The sequence below is a fragment of the Chrysochloris asiatica genome, unplaced genomic scaffold (genome assembly GCF_000296735.1).
Source record: "Chrysochloris asiatica unplaced genomic scaffold, ChrAsi1.0 scaffold00008, whole genome shotgun sequence".
NCBI classification, from domain to species: Eukaryota; Metazoa; Chordata; class Mammalia; order Afrosoricida; family Chrysochloridae; genus Chrysochloris; species Chrysochloris asiatica.
In genome coordinates, this window is record NW_006408526.1 from 11,172,183 (window position 1) to 11,191,822 (window position 19,640).

Sequence of the window (19,640 nt, forward strand, 5' to 3'; positions counted from 1 at the left end):
CATAGGGGCAGGCATTTTATGCATCTTATTCACTAACGTATCCATCAGCTAAAGTGGCAGTTTCTAATGTTGTTGTTAAGTGTCGTTGAGTTGGTTCCGACTAATAGCGACTTTGTATAAGGTTTCCAAGGAGCAGCTGGGTGGGTTTAAACTGCCAGCGTTGCAGTGCAAACTGATTTTGGGGTCCAGTGCTTATCCTATAGTTCCACACCACGACTCTAATAGACTCTAATAAATATTTGTTGAATGGATGAATAAGAATGGATATTTCACCATCAATTTAATTTTAGTATATTTAGAATAGAATTAATCTTTCCAAAACCAGCTCTTTCTTCTGACTTCTATCTTCTGTCTTTCAGGTTTCAAATCATTGAGATCAGTCTTTGATGCTTATTTGGTGTGGTGCTGTAGGCTAAACACTGGACAGCTAACCACAAGATTGGTGGTTCAAACACACCAGCCACTCGTTGGAAATCTGTACAGGGTCATTGTGTGTAGGAACCAACGCAACCGCACATAACAACAACAACCTATGAGGAAAGGTATCTTTCCTTAGTAAAGTGAGAAGATACTTGAAAATAGGCATTGATATGTAGAGGATATTTGTTGTTGTTAGGTGTTGTTGAGTCTGTTCCCACTCAGAGTGACCTTATGTACAACAGAACAAAATACTCTCTGGTCCTGCACCAACCTCACAATTGTTACAGTAGAGCTCATTGCTGTTGCCACCATGCCAATCCATCTCGTTCTAGGTCTTCCTCTTTTTCGCTGGTCATTTATTGAGTGGATTCACTTGTCAGTGTTAGCCCTAGGGATGCAAAGATGTTGGAGTCTCTGTTCTCTGGAGTTCACAATGTAGCGAGGGTTCTTTGTTGTTAGGTGTCATCGAGTAGGTTCTGACTCATAGCGACCCTGTCTAGGGTTTCCGAGGAGCTTGCAGTTCAAACTGATCTTGTGATCTAGTTCATTATACTGCAGCAGCACATCAGGACTCCAATGAGGGACCTAGTTATACAAATAAGTAAATTATTAATACAATGTGATAAATGTGAGAATGGCAGCATGTACAAGTTCAGAGATAACATAGTTGTTGTTAAGTGCCGTCGAGCTAGTTCTGACCCATAGTGACCCTGTATAGGGTTTCCAAAAAGTGACTTTGGTTGTTGAACCTCCAACCTTGCTATTCAAACCGACTTTGCAGTCCAGAGCATTAACCCACAAGATAGCATAGAGGAGGGGCTAAATAACTATGCTATGTGATAGAGGCTAGGTGGGAGGTAACATTTTATCTGAATTTTGAAAGATAAATGGAAGTTTAGGTAAAGGGAACAGTGTGCAAGTTATGGGATTGTTTTTAGAAAGTGCTTTCTATAGTATTGGAGCAGAAACCAGGGGAGATCTGTTGGAAAGCAAAAACGTTCCCTAAGTGAGTTAAGGTGCCAAGTGTCCTGGGTGGTGGCTTGCATGTTGCATCCTTTAACAGGCTCTTGACTTTTGTTGCTGCTGTTAAGTGCTATCCAGTAGGTTCTGACTCATAGTTACCCAGTGTAGAGTTTCCAAGGAGCGGCTCAGTGGTTTGAACTACTGACCTTCCTGTTAGCAGTCCAGTACTTATCCTACAGCAGGACAGCCCTCTTGTTGTTGTTAAGTGCCATGGAGTCAGCTCAGACTCACAGTGACCCTTTTGTTGTTAAGTGCCCTTGTGTTGGTTCTGACTCACAGCGACCCTGTGTAGGGTTTCTGAGGAGCGGCTGATGAATATGAATCTTGTGGTTCAAACTGAATTTGCTGTTCAGTCCTACAGCGCCACACCAGGATTTCCGACCCTCTTATTTGTTCTTCCTGAGCTTTTCCCGAATGTGTTTCCTTAGCAGGAATTTTAACCTTTTTATTTTTTCTGTGAACTTTGGAAGTTTGTTGAAATCTATGTACCTTTTCTAAGAATAATGTTTTCTAAATACATACACAGGATAGTAAAGAAAATCAGTTTTATTGAAATACAGTTCTATCCACAGGTAGAACTTGACATTCCTGTTTGTCTAAGGTGATGGAAAATGTTATAGAATTATTATATACTTAAGAAATTTAATCATATACTGTATTTTCTTTTATCAGGTGAGGGCCAAATTTACAGTCGACGATTATAGTCACTATTTCTTTACTCCTTGCATTCTAACGCAATGGGTTCTTGGCTTATTCAGATATGATTTAGAAGGAGGTAAGTTTTCCTTTTATGATTTTAAATCACTTTATTTTTTTTTAAGATTCCAAGGCGCTTGTGTGTATTTTGTGTGTATATGTGTGTATTTATATTGTCTATTGTATATATAATTGTTGTTGTGAAGTGCCATCGAGTCGGTTCCGACCCATAGCAACCTTATATAGGGTTTCTGAGGAACAGCTGGTGAGCTTGAACCACCGACCTTACAGTTCAAACAGCTTTGCAGTTTAGCACATATCTATACCTGTATCTATATCTATATATCTATATCTATATATCTATATCTATCTATATATATAGAGAGAGATAATGTTAAAACTTACCAGCTGCTCCTTGGAAACTATATACAGGGTTGCTATGAGTCAGAACTGACTCAATGGCACTTAACAATAACAACATAACAATAATGTCTTTTATTTCTTCTTAAAAATTATGATTATCACTATTAAAACTGATTCTTGGGGGAAATTACTCTTTATAGACAAACCATGTTTAATATGCTTTCTTTGATATGTTACTGAACAACTACATATAATAGGAGTTAATGTACACTTTAAATAAACACAATAAGCTTATTACTCACTAACAAAATAAATTTTAATTTTTTCTCCTTTTATTTATCTGATGGCAAAACAATGGTACGTATATTCATAGTCTCTATTTCTATTTTATATTATTGTTAAACATACCATTTTAAAATAATTTAAGTGTTAGTATACTGTATTTTGAAATGTTTTTCCTTTTTTAGGATCCTCAAATCATCCATTAGATTATGTGTTAGAAATTGTAGCATATGAAGCACGCCGCTTGTTTCGTGACAAAATTGTTGGTGCAAAGGAACTTCATTTATTTGACAGCATTTTATCATCAGTGTTTCAAGGAGATTGGGGCTCAGATATATTAGACAATATGGCAGGTAATACAGTTACAATGTTTGTGTAAATATGGTTGTTTTGAGATTTTTTAAATTATTTTTTCTAGTATAACAATGTCGCGTGACCGTTTTCTAAACAAATTAGAGCTTTGGATAATTTAATATTATCTTTTCCCTAAGGACTGCTCAGTCTTTTTGCTAAATTTCAATAAATGTGTTCAAACAGTTCAGTGCAATAATGATAAGTGTTTTCTTGGGCAAAGGTGGTTCAGACGATAGTAGTTTATGTTGATTATGCAAAGCTATGTTTCCTAAAGAATTTCAGTATTGTTTTCTGTATGTTTTTTAAAAAAATCTATAAATGTATGAAACTTAAAGATCATTGAAAAAAATCTATGTTTATGATGAACTTTAACATTACTCTAAGAATAATGTTCTTTCATGTCTGGTAGCATAGTAGGTTACGAGTTGGGCTGCTCACCAGCAAGTCAGCAGTTGGTTCTACTAGCCGCTCTGTGGGAGAAAGATGAGGCTTTCTGCTCTCGTCAAAATGTACAGCCTGGAAACACTGTACATAGTCACTATGAGTAAGAACCTATTCCATGGCACATAATCATCACCACCCAATGGGAGCATGGTGGCTCTGTATGCTAAGAACTGGACTTTGAACCACAAGGTCTGTGGTTTTAGTCTACTAGCCACTCTGTGGGAAAAAGATGAGATTTTCTACTCCCACAACAATTTAAAAAGATTTCGGAAACCCTATACAGAGTCGCTATGAGTTGGATCCAACTCCATCGCACTTAACACAACAACAAACCACTACCCACAATGCTAAGGAGCCCTGGTTGTTCACTAGTCAAACATTCCACTGCTAACCAAAAGAATGGCAGTTTCAATCTAACTACCCACTCCACAGCAAAAAGACGTGAAAGTCTGCTTCTGTCAAGATTTACAGCCTTAGCAACCCCTCGGGGTAGTTCTACTCTGTCTTACAGAGTTGCTGTGAGTTGGAACTGACATGATGGCAGTGGACTTGTTTGATTTGGTGCCCATAATGTCATTAGTACAGAGTATCTTACATATTCTTATTACTAGCTTCATCCATTGTTATGGAAATAGAGTACATTCCCATCTAGTGAAACCACCTGTGTTGCATGTATACCTTTTGTTGCTTAATAACTAGTTTGCATCTTGAAAATTGTAAGAATAATGAATGTAACATAAAAATCTTGATAGTGAGAAGACCTTTGAGGAAAGAAGAGCACACTATGGAAATATTTCCTAATAAAATTACTTTTAAGCTTTAAAATGTTCAGAGTAGACCATTTGGCATTAGATACATTTTATATAATATATTCTATAAATTGCACACTTCTAGATTTGCTGTTGCTCTTGGGACTATAATACACAAGCCCAAGGGAATCTTGAATGTGAGAAGGATATTGGGTTTGATAGAAGGGAATTTTGGTGTTGCCTGAGTTTAAGATTAAGGAAATAGGTTCAAGAGAAACTAAGGCAAGGTAAAAATGCTGACAGAAATCTGGTAGTAGTTTAAAATCAACTTGATTTTGACTTGGAATTGAATCTTTACATCTTTGTAGCTTTGATGGCTTTGCATCAAGTGCCTTTTGATTCTTAATGGTGCCATCTTTCTCAGTCTGCAAATTGAGTCAATGATGTCCCTTGGCTATTTGCATGCCAAAAGGTTATGCAAAGAAAGTGGCATCTTTTTTTGGTCATTAGATAGTACTGGTGTACCACTATGGGTCAAAATTTTCTTGAGTTTGGTACCTTTCCAGTCCACCTATGCTGTTGTTAAGTTTCACCCAGTCAGTTCCAACTCATAGCGAACCTCTATGGGGTTTCCGAGGAGTGGCTAGTGGGCTTGCACCACTATCTTGCAGACTCAAGAAATGCGCTATACCTTTTAATTTATTTATTTGCTTTTAAATGAAGGATAGCATTTTTAATAATTACAGGATTGGCATATGTTAGATCTAGGCACATAGGATTTTTACGTAAAGGCAGATTAGTACATTAATATAAAAAGGTTTGGAATAAAAAGAAACAAGATACATCCTAGTCCTTAAGAAGCTTATAATCTAATGATAGGAACAGATATGAAAGTCCTTGCTTACAATGATAACTATTGTTAGTGTTTTTAGATGAAACAGGATTTGTGGAAATAGATGGTTAAACTGAAATATACAATAGAATGTGGAGTGCTTTATAATTAATTTATGCTAATTAATATTTATTATAAGTGCTAAGTATTAGGGTATAGAAAAGGTAGAGACTACTTTTTTGAGGAATTTAAATTGATAACTTTACAGAAATTAAACATTTAATTTAGAGATAATTGTAGATTTATAGGCACTTGTAAGAATTAATTCAAGGAGGTCATGTATACCCTGTACCCAGTTTACTCATCTGGAACATGGGCCAATCTTTATAGTATATTACAACCAGGTTTTTTACACTGTTAACAGTTAATATATGTAACATTTTCATCTACACAAGGACTCCCGCATATTACTCTTGTATAACAACGCTTACTTCCCTTTGTTTATTTTATGCTTTTTTGTGTGAATTGAGTGAAGGTTTACAGACAGAATCATCAATTTTACATTCAACGAATCGTACACTTTGTTTTATCTCAATGATTGCAATCCCCTTCATGCTACAACAGTTATCCCACTTCCTTCCTGTGATTCCTAGTTCCATTCCACCCACCTTCCTATCCCTTCTCAACTTTGTTCTTAGGAAAATGTTGTACTTTTGATTTTAAATGATTGATTATTCCATGGTGAGCATAACTCACCAGTGTTGATGTATTGGGCCACGAGGGTGAGTTACTTTCCAGATTTGAGTAGTCAAGGGCCATAGTCTGAGGTTCCTCCAGCCTCTTTCTGACCAGTAAGCTTTGCCTTTTTTTTTTTGTACTAATTTTGAGTCATGTTGCACTCTATTCGGGAGCTTCTACATCCCAGCAACCAGCAAAGAATCCACTTTAGTGTATTAGTATGGGTTCTTTTTCTTAGTCTTTTACAGTAGTGGTCCTATGCAGTATTTCTCCTTTTGTGACTGACTAATTTCACTCAACATAATGTCCTTAAGGTTTATCCATGTTAAGTAGTGGCATGCAGCTTCCTTGTTATTTTTCAAGGTCGCATAATATTCCATTGTGTGTATGTACCACAGTTTGTTTATCCATTCTTCAGTTGATGGACACTTTGGCTGTGTCCATCTTTTTGCTATTGAAAATAGTGCAGCTGTGAATATTGGTTTTGCATATATCTTCTTGTGTTGAGGTTCGTTTTTTCTTGTGGGTAAATACCTAGTAGAGGAATTGCTGGATCATAGGTATTTCTATTTTCAACCTTCTGAGGAAGCGCCATATTGCTTTCTAGAGAGGTTGGACCATTTTGCAGTCTTCAGGAGCTTCTAATGTGATCCTTTTGAGAGCAGTTGGTAATGGTAGTCAGGTATTATCTAGTTCTTTTGACACAGAGTTGTGGAGACTGACAGTCACATGTTCCATTAGTCTGTTGGACTGACTGATTCCAAATGTCATAAATTTTTATCATTCTTCTCTTCCGAACATGGAGAGACCAGTGGCTACACCTTAAACAGCTGTTCATGAGCTTTTAAGATCCCAGATGTTACTCACCAAAGCAGGATGTAGAACAGTGTCTTTGTGGGCTACGTTATGCCATTGACCATGGTCCTGGGGCCCCAGGCACAGCAGCTCATTGCCTTGAGGTGTTTTGTAATTTCTGTTTTCCTCATTTTGTCCTCTCTGTATATGCTCCACCGCATTCATAGGTGTGTTTACAGCAAAGGTAAATGCCCATATACTAATATCCTATGTCAAACTCTTATATATTTGTGGGTACATTCCCACTTTCCCTCCCATACTTATTCAGCCTGTGCATCTGTCCATGTATCTACTTGTAGAACATTGTTGCTGCAGGGTTCTATAAATAACAGTATTACCTCTATCCCCTTTAACCCTTGCATTCATCTTTTGCATTTCACTGGTCTTCATCATTCATCTACCCATGTACAAATTATCCTCTTTCAAACGCTTACATATTTGTGGGTTATATAAATACATATATGTGTGTGTGTGTATACATATATATAAATAATCTGTCCATGTGTCTACCTGCAGAATACTGTTGTTCCAAGATTGTCTATATATCACTATTTAACTTTGTCCCCTTTAGCCCTTGCATGCCATCTTCCCTAGATCTGTCCCAAGTGCAGGTTATTCAGCCAATTCCTGAAAACCTGGCTCAGGAAGCCGAAACAGCGGGACTCCGCCCAAGCTTTTTGTCCTTCCCTTTCACCTTGCCCCAACTGACCTCAGGGGCTATAGATATATTAATTGAGCCTGAGAAACCAAGTTGCGGGCCTGGGATTCGAACCAGCGATGTACGATATAAAGTTACCTGAATGTCTGGAAAATTACTGATGTCAGCTGTACCCTGTTTTAGTCCTTCCCAGCTTGGTGTGAAGCTCCTCCCCTAAATAAAACCGAGACACAGGCTGTCCCAGGTGTGCATTACGGGTTGGAGGGCATGCAGTAAAGATTGCAGGGCAGTGAGTTGCTGCCTGCAGAGGCCATGATGCCTGTAGTCCCAAGTCTGCCCACCAGTGATGCATCCACCCTGGTTTCTGGGTGCCTCCTTGTCTCCCTCCTTCTGTCTGTTTGTGTATTCTTTCACTATCTCTATTGCCGTTGGATTTCCCCTCCTCGTGAACCAAACACTCTTGAACAACACGAATATGTCGAGGTCAGTCCCCGGCAGTTCTGCACTATCCTTATCATTGTTGGTACACATGAACCCTTGGTGGCTGTCGTCATGCCAAACCATCTCATTGGGGGTCTTCCTCTTTTTTGCTGACTCTCTAATTTACCAAGCATGTAGGGACTGGAGCTTTCTGATAATACGTCCAAAATATGAGAGACAAAGTCTCGCTATCCTGGCTTCCAAAGGAGTATTTTGGCTGCACTTCTTCCGAGACAGATTTGTTTGTTTTCCAAGCAGTCCATTTCAACATTCTCCTCCAGCACTATAACTCAAATGCATTAATTCTTCTATGGTCTGCCTTATTAATTGTTCAACTTTCATATGCATATGAGGCTATTAAAAATACCATGGTTGGTTCAGGCGCAAAAAGTGGAAGACCGTAAACAAGACGGATTGACTCAGTGGCTGCAAGAATGAGCTCAAACATATTAATTGTAAGGCTGGACCAGGACCTGGGAGTGTTTTGTTCTGTTGCTCATAAGGTTGTTATGAGTCAGAGCTGACACCACAGTACCTAAGAACGATTGAGATGATCTTATTTGATATACTATAATGAGTTGTTTGTTTACTGATGCTCCCATAAAACAATTACCTCTTTCATTTCTACAGATAGTTTTTACGTCACATGGGGAGCCCGGCATAATTCAGGTACAAGAGCAGCCCCAGGACAGCCATTGCCTCCGCATGGAAAACCACTTGGAAAGCTAAACTCTGGAGATCTCAAGGATGTTATTAAAAAGGTATAATATAAATCCTGAATTTGAATTTTTATTTGATTTTGGTTATAACCATTTTATTATATTTTTTACTAGCTTTTTGAGGACATTGGGATGAAGATCACAGAATAGGTAAAGCTGGTTCTTATCTTTTGAAATTTAGTCTAATGTAGCTGACCTAACTGATACACATGTATTTACAGAGATGTATAAAACATTGCCAAGAAGGAGTTATCTGATATTGGAAATGAGACTTAGTATTAATTGAAGAACATCCTAGAGCAGTGATTGAAAATTTTGTAAGCCTTAGAATAACTTGGGGAATCAAAAAATATGTAGAGTTCTGAATCCCATTCCTAAAGTGGACCCCTATGTTCCTGTTCGTAAAGTGTGTCCCAGAGAATCTGAATTTCTAACAGGTGTCCAGGTAATGGCTTAGGGAGTTTTCTTTTAAGTTTTGCTATAATAAAGAAGACATAATGTTGCATACTACTACTACTTTAAACATTGATATTTGCTTGCCACAGAAAGAAAAATAATAGTAACATTAAATTATGTCAATTTTTATCAGTAACTTTTTATGAGCTAGTTAACTGAAGAAAAACTCAACCTTTGAGTTGCCATGCTAAAGGATTCCATGGGCAAAATATTGAATGATGCAGGAAGCATCAGAAGAAGGTGGAAGGAACACATAGAATGGCTGTCAAAAAGAGTTGATTGATGTTCGGCCATTACAGGTAATATATGATCAAGATCTGATGGTATTGGAGGAAGACGTTCAAGCTGCACTGAAGGCATTGGCCAGCAGCAAAACTCATGGAATTGACAGACTACTAATAGACATGTTTCAATAAAATGAAGGCTGTACTGGTGGTTCTCACTGATCTATGCCAGGAAATTTTGAAGACAGCTACCTGGTCACCCAACTGGATGGACAATTTTGTGCATGCCCATTCCAAAAAAAAGTGATCCAGTAGAATGTGGAAATTATTGAACAGTATCATTAATGTAACACATAAATAAAATTTGATGAAGATAATTTAAAATTTCAGTAGTACATCTAGGGAACGTCTAAAATTTCAAGCTGAATTCAGGAGGGGACTGGAAAAAGGAATATTATTTAGCTGAAAGCCAAGAATAACAGAAAGATATTTCCTTGTGTGTTATTGATCATGCAAAGGCATTTGACTAGGGATTTCACAAATTATGGATAGCATTGTGAAGAGTGAGAATTCCAGAACACTTAACTGTGATCATATGTAACCGGAACATAGACAAAGAGGCAGTCATTGTACAGACCAAGTGACACTGTGTGATTTAATATTAGAAAAGGTGTGTGTCAGGGTTATATCCTTTCACCATGCTTTTTCTGTCTGTGTGCTGAGCAGACAATCTGAGAAGCCAGCCTATATGAAGAATACATCTTCGGGATCAGAGGAAGACTCTTTAACAACTGTGATATGCAGATTGGCACAACATTGATTGCTGAAAGTGAAGAGGACTTAAAGCACTTACTTATGAAGACCAAAAACTATAGGCTTCAGTATAGATTGCAACTCAATGTAAAGAAAACGAAAATCCTCACAATTGGACCCATCATGATCAATAGAAAAAAGATTTCACTTTACTTAGATTCACACTCAATGGTCATAGAAGCAGCAGTCCAGAAACCTAAGAATGTATTCCACTGGACAATTTTGTTGCAAAATATCTCCTTAAAGTATTAAAAAGTGAAAATGTCACTTTGAAGACTAACGTGGCTTGACCCTAGCCATGGTATTTTGGGTTGGTGTGGCACTGTGGGTTAATGCGCCAGACTGCAAAGCCATTTGAACTGCAAGGTCTGTGGTTCAAGCTCACCAGCTGCTCCTAGGAAACCCTAGACAGGGTCGCTATGGGTTGGAACAGACTTGACGGCACTTCACAACAACAACATATTCATGTGAAAACTGGACAATGAGTAAGGAAGACTGAAGAATCAATGCCTTTGAATTATGGTGTTGCTGAAGAATATTGAATATTCAATATTGATGGATTACCAGAAGAATGAATAAATCTATCTTGAATAAGTGCATGTAGAATACTCATTAGAGGTGAGGAGGGTGACACTTCATGTGCTTTTGACATGTTAGCAGGAGGGACCAGTTCCTAGAGAAAGACATCATGCTTGGCGAAGTCAGTGAGTCCAAACTGGTTCAACAGCACCTACTAGCCATGGTAAACTGTCTGATCTGTTTGGAATGTGCTTTGTAGAGTTTCAGAAGGTTGAAAGTAGTTAAATATGTGAAATCTAATTGTCTTGTCTCTTCCTGCATTGTGTCATCTAACTCAAGGTAGAACATGATACCTGTTTGGGCTTTTTATTTGTCCCCAAGCAGTGCATCACAACAAGAATTTAAATAGATTGTTGGCACAGAGTTTCTAGAGGTCTGGTACTGTCTCATTGTATATGCACAATGACTATATTTGTAAACAAGTGATAAAATTTGAGAGCTTTTAAAGTTTTTAAAAATTAACCTGCTTGTTTCTATTTTGTAAGTTGTATTAATGACCCTCCAAAGTAACTGATTTTTGTGGACTCTGAAATTATTTGACACTATGTAAGTTTTTCCTTGGGAGGCCCTCTAGATCTAGATTATTGGATAGATGCAGTATTGGGTTTGAGTTGACACATAGTCCCTGCATCCCTTTTCTTGATAATATAAAAACATAATATCTTAATTTAGATAATTGACATTTTTATGTAATATTGCTTACAAAATATTCATTGTGGTTTTTTTTAAAGGGTCTTATTCATTATGGACGTGATAACCAGAGTTTAGATATTTTGCTTTTTCAAGAAGTTCTCGAGTATATGTCTAGGATAGATAGAGTGCTGAGTTTCCCTGGAGGATCGCTTCTGTTAGCAGGACGCAGTGGTGTTGGTCGTCGGACAATCACTTCCTTAGTCAGTCATATGCACGGAGCTGTGCTGTTTACTCCGAAGATTTCCAGAGGATATGAATTGAAGCAGTTCAAAAATGATCTCAAACATGTGAGTTAGTCACCATTTATTTGCTGAATTTGATTTAAAATCAGTATTCTAAAAGCCTTTTCAGACTTTCCAAGTCTCTGATATACTGCATAGTCTTTATATTAATGTTGCTGACTAGTTTTCTCATGATTATTAGAACATTTTATTTTTATTTCCAGATAGGAAAAAGACTCTCGTTCTCCTACAATTTCTCTCTCTCAAGGACCTCAGTTAGCAATTGTAAAATGTTAGATGGACTTGATAGATAGACAGAAGGATGGAGTGCTTACATAGAATATATATGGGTATTTATCAAAATGGCTTTTGATTTAATATTATATTTGTTAATGAATTAGAAGTTCCCCAAATAGTACAGGTAGTCCCCAGGTCATGAATGAGACCTATCCTAACTATGTCTTTAAGAATCTGTAGGTCAGTTGAAACGGGCATATGATTTTTATTTAGTCTTACTTTATTTAGTGCAAGAAGTAGTTCTGGTATCATAGTGGGTTACGCATTGGGCTGCTAACCCCACAGTCAACAGTTGGAACCCACCAGCAATGGGTGGCCATAGGCTCATGTCAGAAAAGACTAAAAGCCTTTTCAATGATTTAAATGCTTCACTTGTAGCAAGTGAAAGTGGTTATGATTAAGAATTTTTAATGAATGGAGATTAGTTCACTCTTTTCACATTGATGTCAAATTTATGTAAACATAAAAGGGATTCTGAGCAGAAAGAGTGCTACACTGCTCAAAGATGGTGGTTCCCCACTTAAGGATGGTTGCTGTCTGTGCCACTTTAAGTGTGTGTGGCTCTCCATAGTCCTGCCAGTAAATTCAGTCTCATGCATCATGCCCCTTAAAGTGCTCTCCATGCCTCTTCTTCATCTCCTATTTTCCAGGGATTTGTCCTGTATCTTTTACCATTCTGGTTACAGTGATGAATCACCCAAATTGTAAAAAAAACCCAAAAAACCTAAATTTATCTGTTTCTTTTGGCCATGACAGAATTGGTTCCTCTTTAAAGGGCAAGTAGGAGTTGTCCATGAATCAGATTTTCATACCCCGGAAATTGCCTGTATTTATTTTTCGTACAACTTTTCAAATTGTTTGGGTAAAGTTTGATTTTAATTATGATAACTTAAATCTAAATCAATACATAAACACATTCATGATTGCATCATATAGTTTGTATATAGAATAATTTTTACATCCTCTGACTTCTCCAAGGCTACTAAAATGTGTTCTTATTGAGCAGGTGCTGCATCTTGCAGGTGTTGAAGCACAACAGGTAGTTTTACTTCTTGAAGACTATCAGTTCATACAGCCTACATTTCTGGAGATGATCAATAGCCTATTGTCTTCAGGCAAGTCAATAATATCTGTTCAAAGCAAATGAAAATGCTAATGTTAAAGTTATTCAAGTTAAATTATCTTATGTAAAATTGTCTTTGTTTTAGAGACCTTTGAAGTCGTTTTTACTGGAGTGATATGGTTTAAACATGGTCAGTGCTGGAGAATGGAGAAATTTCATTTTTATAAAATAAGGAGGTTAAGGAATTATATAAACATGCTTGTCATATTTGATGAATGTGCAGAAAAATCAGCCCTCTCATACACTTTTGGAGGGACTATCATCTATAATAACTTTTGTGAGAAATTATCAACCAGTTCTTCTGTGTGAAAAATCCTTTGACTTAGCAATTTTATTACCTGTAAAAATTTAAACTGTGGAAATAAAAGGACCAATATTTACATAAATATGTATAATAGCAAAACATTTCTCAGGAGTTAAATGATGGAATAAATTAAGAATTTAATATGAATAGATAAATATAGATATATTGGATATACAAAGTTTAGTATTTTGTATACCTTAAATATATTTGCATTTAGTAACCTAGAAAATTATACTTGCTAAATTAATATATACATTAATATTCGGAGTCCTGGTGTGGCTCTGTGGGTTAATGCGCTAGACTGCAAAGCCGTTTGAACTGCAAAGTTGGTAGTTCAGGCTCACCAGGTGCTCCTTGGGAACTCTATACAGAGTTGCTATGGGTTAGAACTGACTCGGCAGCACTTCATACAAACACATTAATATTTGAATACAACAAATTTAAAGTATTATGTAACTTAATTAAAAAAAAAACACATGATTTTTAGGTTTTCTTTTTTCAATGACTAATTTGATGGAAATAGATTGCTAGACCATTATTCCAATTTTTCTTGAACCACCAACCTTTGGGTTAGCAGCCAAATGCTTAACTGTTTACAGCACACAGGACCTCCTGTAATCTCATAAAAAATTAAGTAAAGTATTCTTAAAGAAAATAATTGCATTCAAGTATTTTAAGTATGCACCTACATGACAGAAAATCATCATTTGCATGAAGAACATATTAGAACAAATTATTTCTAGAAATGTATGTGAACCTTTTATATTTATATATTTTTAAGGGTTATAGAAATATTGATTGTTTTGTTTTTTCAAGATTGCTATTCTTTGGAAATTTTTATTTCCATTTTGCCTTATTGCTTTGTTTTTCTATGATCTACTAATATCTAAAAAAAAGTATTAGATCCATTTTTATTTCCCAATGTTTCTCAACCCTGGTTGCACATTGAACTACCTGGAGAGTTAAGAGCAAATGAATACACAAAACCCAATTATTTGTTATAACCCCAAACCCATTAAATGAGAATCTCTGGGTCCTCAACCCTGGTTGTGCATTGAACTACCTGGAGAATTAAAAGCAAACGAATACACAAAAACCCAATTATTTGTTATCACTGCAAAGCCATTAAATGAGATTCTCTGGGTTGGGGATGGTGGTAGAAGTTGGCCATTTGAACTAAAGCTCCCTACTTAGTATCAATGCTTCAGACTGCAAAGCCTTTGAACTGCAAGGTCAGTGGTTCAAGCTCACCAGCTGCTCCTTGGAAACCCTATACAGGGTCGCTGTGGATCGGAATTGACTTGATGGCACTTAACAACAACAACTTAGCATCAATAAGGAGCTCTGGTAGTGTAGTGGTTACGAGTTGGGCTGCCACCCTGAAGGTCAGCAGTTCGAAACTACCAGCAGTTCCGCGGGAGAGAAATGAGGCTCTCTGCTCCTGTAATGATTTTCAGCCTTGGAAACCCTGTGCAGGGTCACTATGAGTCAGAACCCACTCCACAGTTCTTAACAACAACAACAACAGCTTAGCATCAATGGGCTCAAGCATGGCAACAATTGCCATGTTGACCCAGGACTCTGGGCAGTGTTTCATTCTGTTGTGCATAGGATCGCTATGTGTCAGTCCCAACTCGATGGCACCTAATAACAATAGCAATAACTTAGTTCTATGCAACCTGAGTTAAGAATTACTGTCTTCTTTTTGAATAATTCTTAGGCTTTACTCACTTTCTTTCTGGAGCAAAGTTTGGTACTCCCCTGTTCTGTGGAGTCACCTGACCTGTTTGTAATTTTCCTGGGGATGAGGATACCTGCAAATCTCTATAGTTTTTCCTTTTCTAAAGAATTTATCAAGTTGACTAGAATCTCTTCATAGTAACTGATTATTTTTAATAGAATCAGTATAAAGTAGCTTAGTTTTAAACTTGGACTAGTAGTAACTTGTTTAAATACAAAATTGTTGTCGGTAAATGCTGCCGAATTGGTTCCTACTCATTATAACCCTGTATAGGTTTTTCGAGGTGATATATCTTTGTGAGAACCGTAAGCCTCCTCTTTTTCCTGTGGAGCAGCTGGTGATGGGCTTGAACCTACAACCTTGAGGTTCACAGTCCAGTGTTTATCCTACAGAGCCAATAAACCTTGTTAAAAGCTAGTTTTAGTGCTAGGGGTAGTTTTGTTGGGAACTTGAGGACAAAGTAATGTGATGCTCAATGTTCAACTCATTATTTATTAAGCACTTGCTTTTTATCATGCAGAAACATTAGGCTTTCTGCTCCAGTGAATATTTACAGCTCAGAAAACCCGTATAGGGTCCTTTGACCTGGAATTAACTATATGGCAGTGGGTTAGGTTTGGTATCATGCTAGACTCTGAGGTGAAATAGTCGTTTCTTTAGAAGTTAGCAGTTTGAAAGAAAACCGTTATTTTATAATATGTGATATCTACATTTCAGTGAAGTCCAGAATTCTAGTTTGACAAATGATAGATTAATTTCTGTTAAAATGTGAAAGTGGTAATAGTATTTGAGTGGATTTAGAGTGGTTTTTATTTTAAGCACATTCTTGCCTTTTGCATAAGCTGTCACTAGATGGAAACCTTGTTCATTTTGGCTTAGACAAACCTGGCCAAATAGATAGATAGCTTCTTGTGACAGCAAGCATCAGATAAATGTTAATAATTGTTTTAAGATAAATTGGTATTTAGTATCAAGATGTAACTGCAAATTTCACATGTATAGTTAACTTTTGTTAGTTTTTTTTTTTTTAATGGAAAAAGTGTGGAATATTTCAAGTTCTATTCTTTAAAGCATGTAATAAGCAAGTGGGCTGGTGTTTTTTGCTAACTTTAAGAAATCAAAAGCATGTTGGTGTAGTTAAAATTTAGGAGATGACATATAAAGCAGATTTATGTATGCATGTGTTCTTGAATAAATTACAAGTGTGAAAGGGTTGAGGAGTGGTCTGGTACTTCTGGGTTGAACCTAAAGAAAAGTGTAGAGATCAGAATGAGATGGGTCTACATCAATGTATAGCTTCGGACATGTTGCAAAGGAGTTTTCACTTAAGCATATCCTTTCTTATGGATTGCAAATCAATTGATTTTACAAATATTTATGAATATCTGTTGTGTGCTAGACTGAATATTAATACTGGATTTATAGTGATTAACAAGTCCCTCTGTTAAATGCGTATTGTCTTAATTGACCCTTCATGTTCCATCATTTGATCTGTTGCATAGTAGAAGACCTTGCAAGACTATGTCTCCCAATTTATAGTACAGGTTCATTCATTCATAATTTATTTATTTAGCAAGTATTTATTTTCTAGATGCTTTGCTAATTGTGCTCTAGGATTAAATAGTGAATAGGATCATATATTTGTTCTCTGGGAATTCAGAGCTTAATTGGACAGGAAAGGGAAGTAATTAATTCACTTTTAAATTATGAGATTAGTACTAGGTAGTTACATTCAGAGTATTATGTGAAAGTGAAAAGCAGGTGGCTTACTTAGCATGTGAGTAGTCAGGAAAGATTCATGAGCATAGCAGTAGGTAGTCTAGTATCCTCCTTTGTCCTTGACTTTATTGTTAAGGTAAAGGACACAGGAGGACTGTGGTTCCTCTTAGGATGGCCTTCATTCAAGAAACAGAAGTATTAGATTTATGGAACAAAAAGTTCAGTGAGGCTAGAATATAGTCTTAGGGGAGAAGTGTGAGAGAACTGTATTGACTGGCATGTTCAGGAATTGGAATTTTATCCTACAGATAATGAGTTTTCTCTTACACTGTGAGAATGGAAAGACAGACAGAGAAAGATAAGGCTGTTTTGTTGTTGTTATGTGCTGTGGAGTCGGTTCCGACTCATAGAGACCCTGTACAGGGTTTCCGAGGCTGTAAATCTTTACGGGAGCAGAAAACCTCATCTTTCTCCTGCGGAACAGCTGGTAGTTTCGAACTGCTGACCTTGCGGTTAGCAGCCCGACTTGTAACCACTACGCTACCAGATGCAGATTTATGAGTCACTCATGTCGAGATGATAGGATTTGTATACTTTTTGAAAGAAAGATTGGACAAGGGTTGATTATTTAATACAAAAACTGGAAATAATGTATGCATTCAAAATGTGTTTTATAATTAGTGTATTATAGCCAGAATTCAAAGGATATGTAATGTTCTTCTGTAGGTGAGGTTCCTGGACTTTATACTCTTGAAGAGTTAGAGCCCTTGCTATTGCCTCTTAAAGATCAAGCCTCACAAGATGGCTTTTTTGGACCACTCTTCAATTACTTCACATACAGTAAGTAAAACAGATTCATGAATCATTCCAAACTGTTGTCCATGTGAAACAAACACCATTTAATTTGCCTTTTTTTCTCATTAGATTATGAAGGCATTTTATATTTTGGGTCTATCTGACAAATTATACTTTTTTCTTTTTCCTACAACTTTTTAAAAAAGTAATACATAGTGACATAACTAGCCATTGTTGTTGCTGAGTGTCACTGAGTCAGTTCCAACTCATAGCCACCATGTATTAAAAAAAATCATATCAAGAAGTTAACTCTTTAAATTGTGCCAGACTTTATACTTTAAAAAAATTAAACTTTGATTATTATTGTGTACTGTAGAAATCTAAAATTGAGATGACTAAAAAATAAAGCCATAATCACATTGTCCAGAGATAATATTTATCTCCTTAATGAATATACCTCTACACACAAATACATGTTTTTGTTTTTAACTTTTTAATGTGAGATGGGTGAAGGTTTAAGGAGCAGGTCAGTTTTCCACTCAACAATTTGTATAAATTTTGTTTCATCTCATTGACTGTGAGCCTCATAACACAATGTAACATCACTTATTCCATTTCCTCCCTGCTTTTCCTGCTTGCATTCCTCCTCTTTTCTAACCCTTCTGACCTTTGATAAATACTACCCTTTTGATCCAAAAAAGTTGATTATTCTGAGGTGTGTGTACCTCCCTAGTGACATCATTTCCCTTATAAACCTGTCAATTGTTTGACTGACATTTGAGCCGTGGAGGCGAGCTCATTTCCAGACTTGAAGGGTGGTGAAGGGCCATAGTTTTGGGGGTTCTTGTGGCGCTGTGGGCTAATGTGTCAGACTGCAAAGTTGTTTCAACTGCAAGGTTGGTGGTTCAAGCTCACCAGCTGCTCCTTGGAAATCCTATACTGGGTCGCTGTGGGTTGTAATCGACTTGACTGCACATCATAACAACAACAACAACCTATATCTATCTGAACAATGAGTCTAGTCTTTTTTACGATTTTGAATTTTGTTTCACATTTTCCCCCAACTCTATCCAGGACCTTCTAATGTGATTCCTTTCAGAGAGTTGATAGTGGCAGCTGAGTACAGGTCATATTTGCCTGGTCCATTAGGCCATTGGACTAATTGTTTTCACGTGTCTTCTTTCCTCCAGCCATGGGGAGATCTATAGTTGTATCTTATATGGCATCTTACAAACTTATCAGACCCCAGCCACCCTTCACTAAAGTAGGATGTAGAACATTATCTTTGTGGACCATGTTATGCCAGTTGACCTTGGTGTCCTCTTAGGTTATCGCCCTGAGTCCCCATACCCAGAAATTCATTTTCTCAAGGTGACAAACATCTATTTTTTAACAAAATTTAAAATCATACCATAATACTATTATATAAGTTGCTTTTTTTAGTTAATCATTTCTACCATTTCTTTTCAGAAAATGTTAATCTTATGAAATCAGACTATATAGATATCCCCAACCTGACTCTGTTGTAATTTTCTATGATTATGCTTTTCTTTTTTTTAGGAATTCAACAAAACTTGCATATTGTCTTGATAATGGATTCTGCAAATTTAAACTTCATAATAAACTGTGAGAGTAATCCAGCTTTGCATAAGAAATGCCAAGTATTATGGATGGAAGGTTGGTCAGATAGCAGTATGAAGAAAGTAAGTTTAAAATTTAAATGTAGAAGTAAAAAATAAGCTCATTATCTTTTTTTTTTTCAAGTTTTTGTTGTGAACTGAGTGATAGTTTACATGGGAAAACATCAGCTTTACACCATTGTTTCATTGCAATGATTACAGTCTCCTCCATGCATCATCATTCAACAGTATTTGCTTCCATTCCCTTTTTTTTTTTGTTTTTTGTTTTTTTCCCTGGAGCGGGGGTGGGAGGAGGAGAGCAGGAATGTACACAGAAACATCCAGGAATATATAATAACTTAAACAACCAAAGGGCACATTCTTCAAGCCTGCCTCCTGGCCACTAGCACACAGTCCCTTTCTTCCCATGAATCTAGAGTCCT

General features: G+C 36.7%; 1 protein-coding gene across 2 annotated transcripts in view; it reads left to right on the forward strand.

The window, feature by feature from the left end:
- The window catches only part of DYNC2H1 (dynein, cytoplasmic 2, heavy chain 1), a 369,106-nt gene that overhangs the window by 114,879 nt on the left and 234,587 nt on the right, over nt 1-19,640 (forward strand). For both annotated transcript variants that reach the window (XM_006833779.1, XM_006833780.1), the window contains exons 46-52: nt 2,116-2,218; nt 2,970-3,137; nt 8,525-8,655; nt 11,417-11,665; nt 12,903-13,011; nt 17,510-17,623; nt 19,139-19,281. In XM_006833779.1, coding sequence (XP_006833842.1) covers nt 2,116-2,218; nt 2,970-3,137; nt 8,525-8,655; nt 11,417-11,665; nt 12,903-13,011; nt 17,510-17,623; nt 19,139-19,281 — 1,017 coding nt within the window. The remainder of the gene's footprint in view (nt 1-2,115; nt 2,219-2,969; nt 3,138-8,524; nt 8,656-11,416; nt 11,666-12,902; nt 13,012-17,509; nt 17,624-19,138; nt 19,282-19,640) is intronic.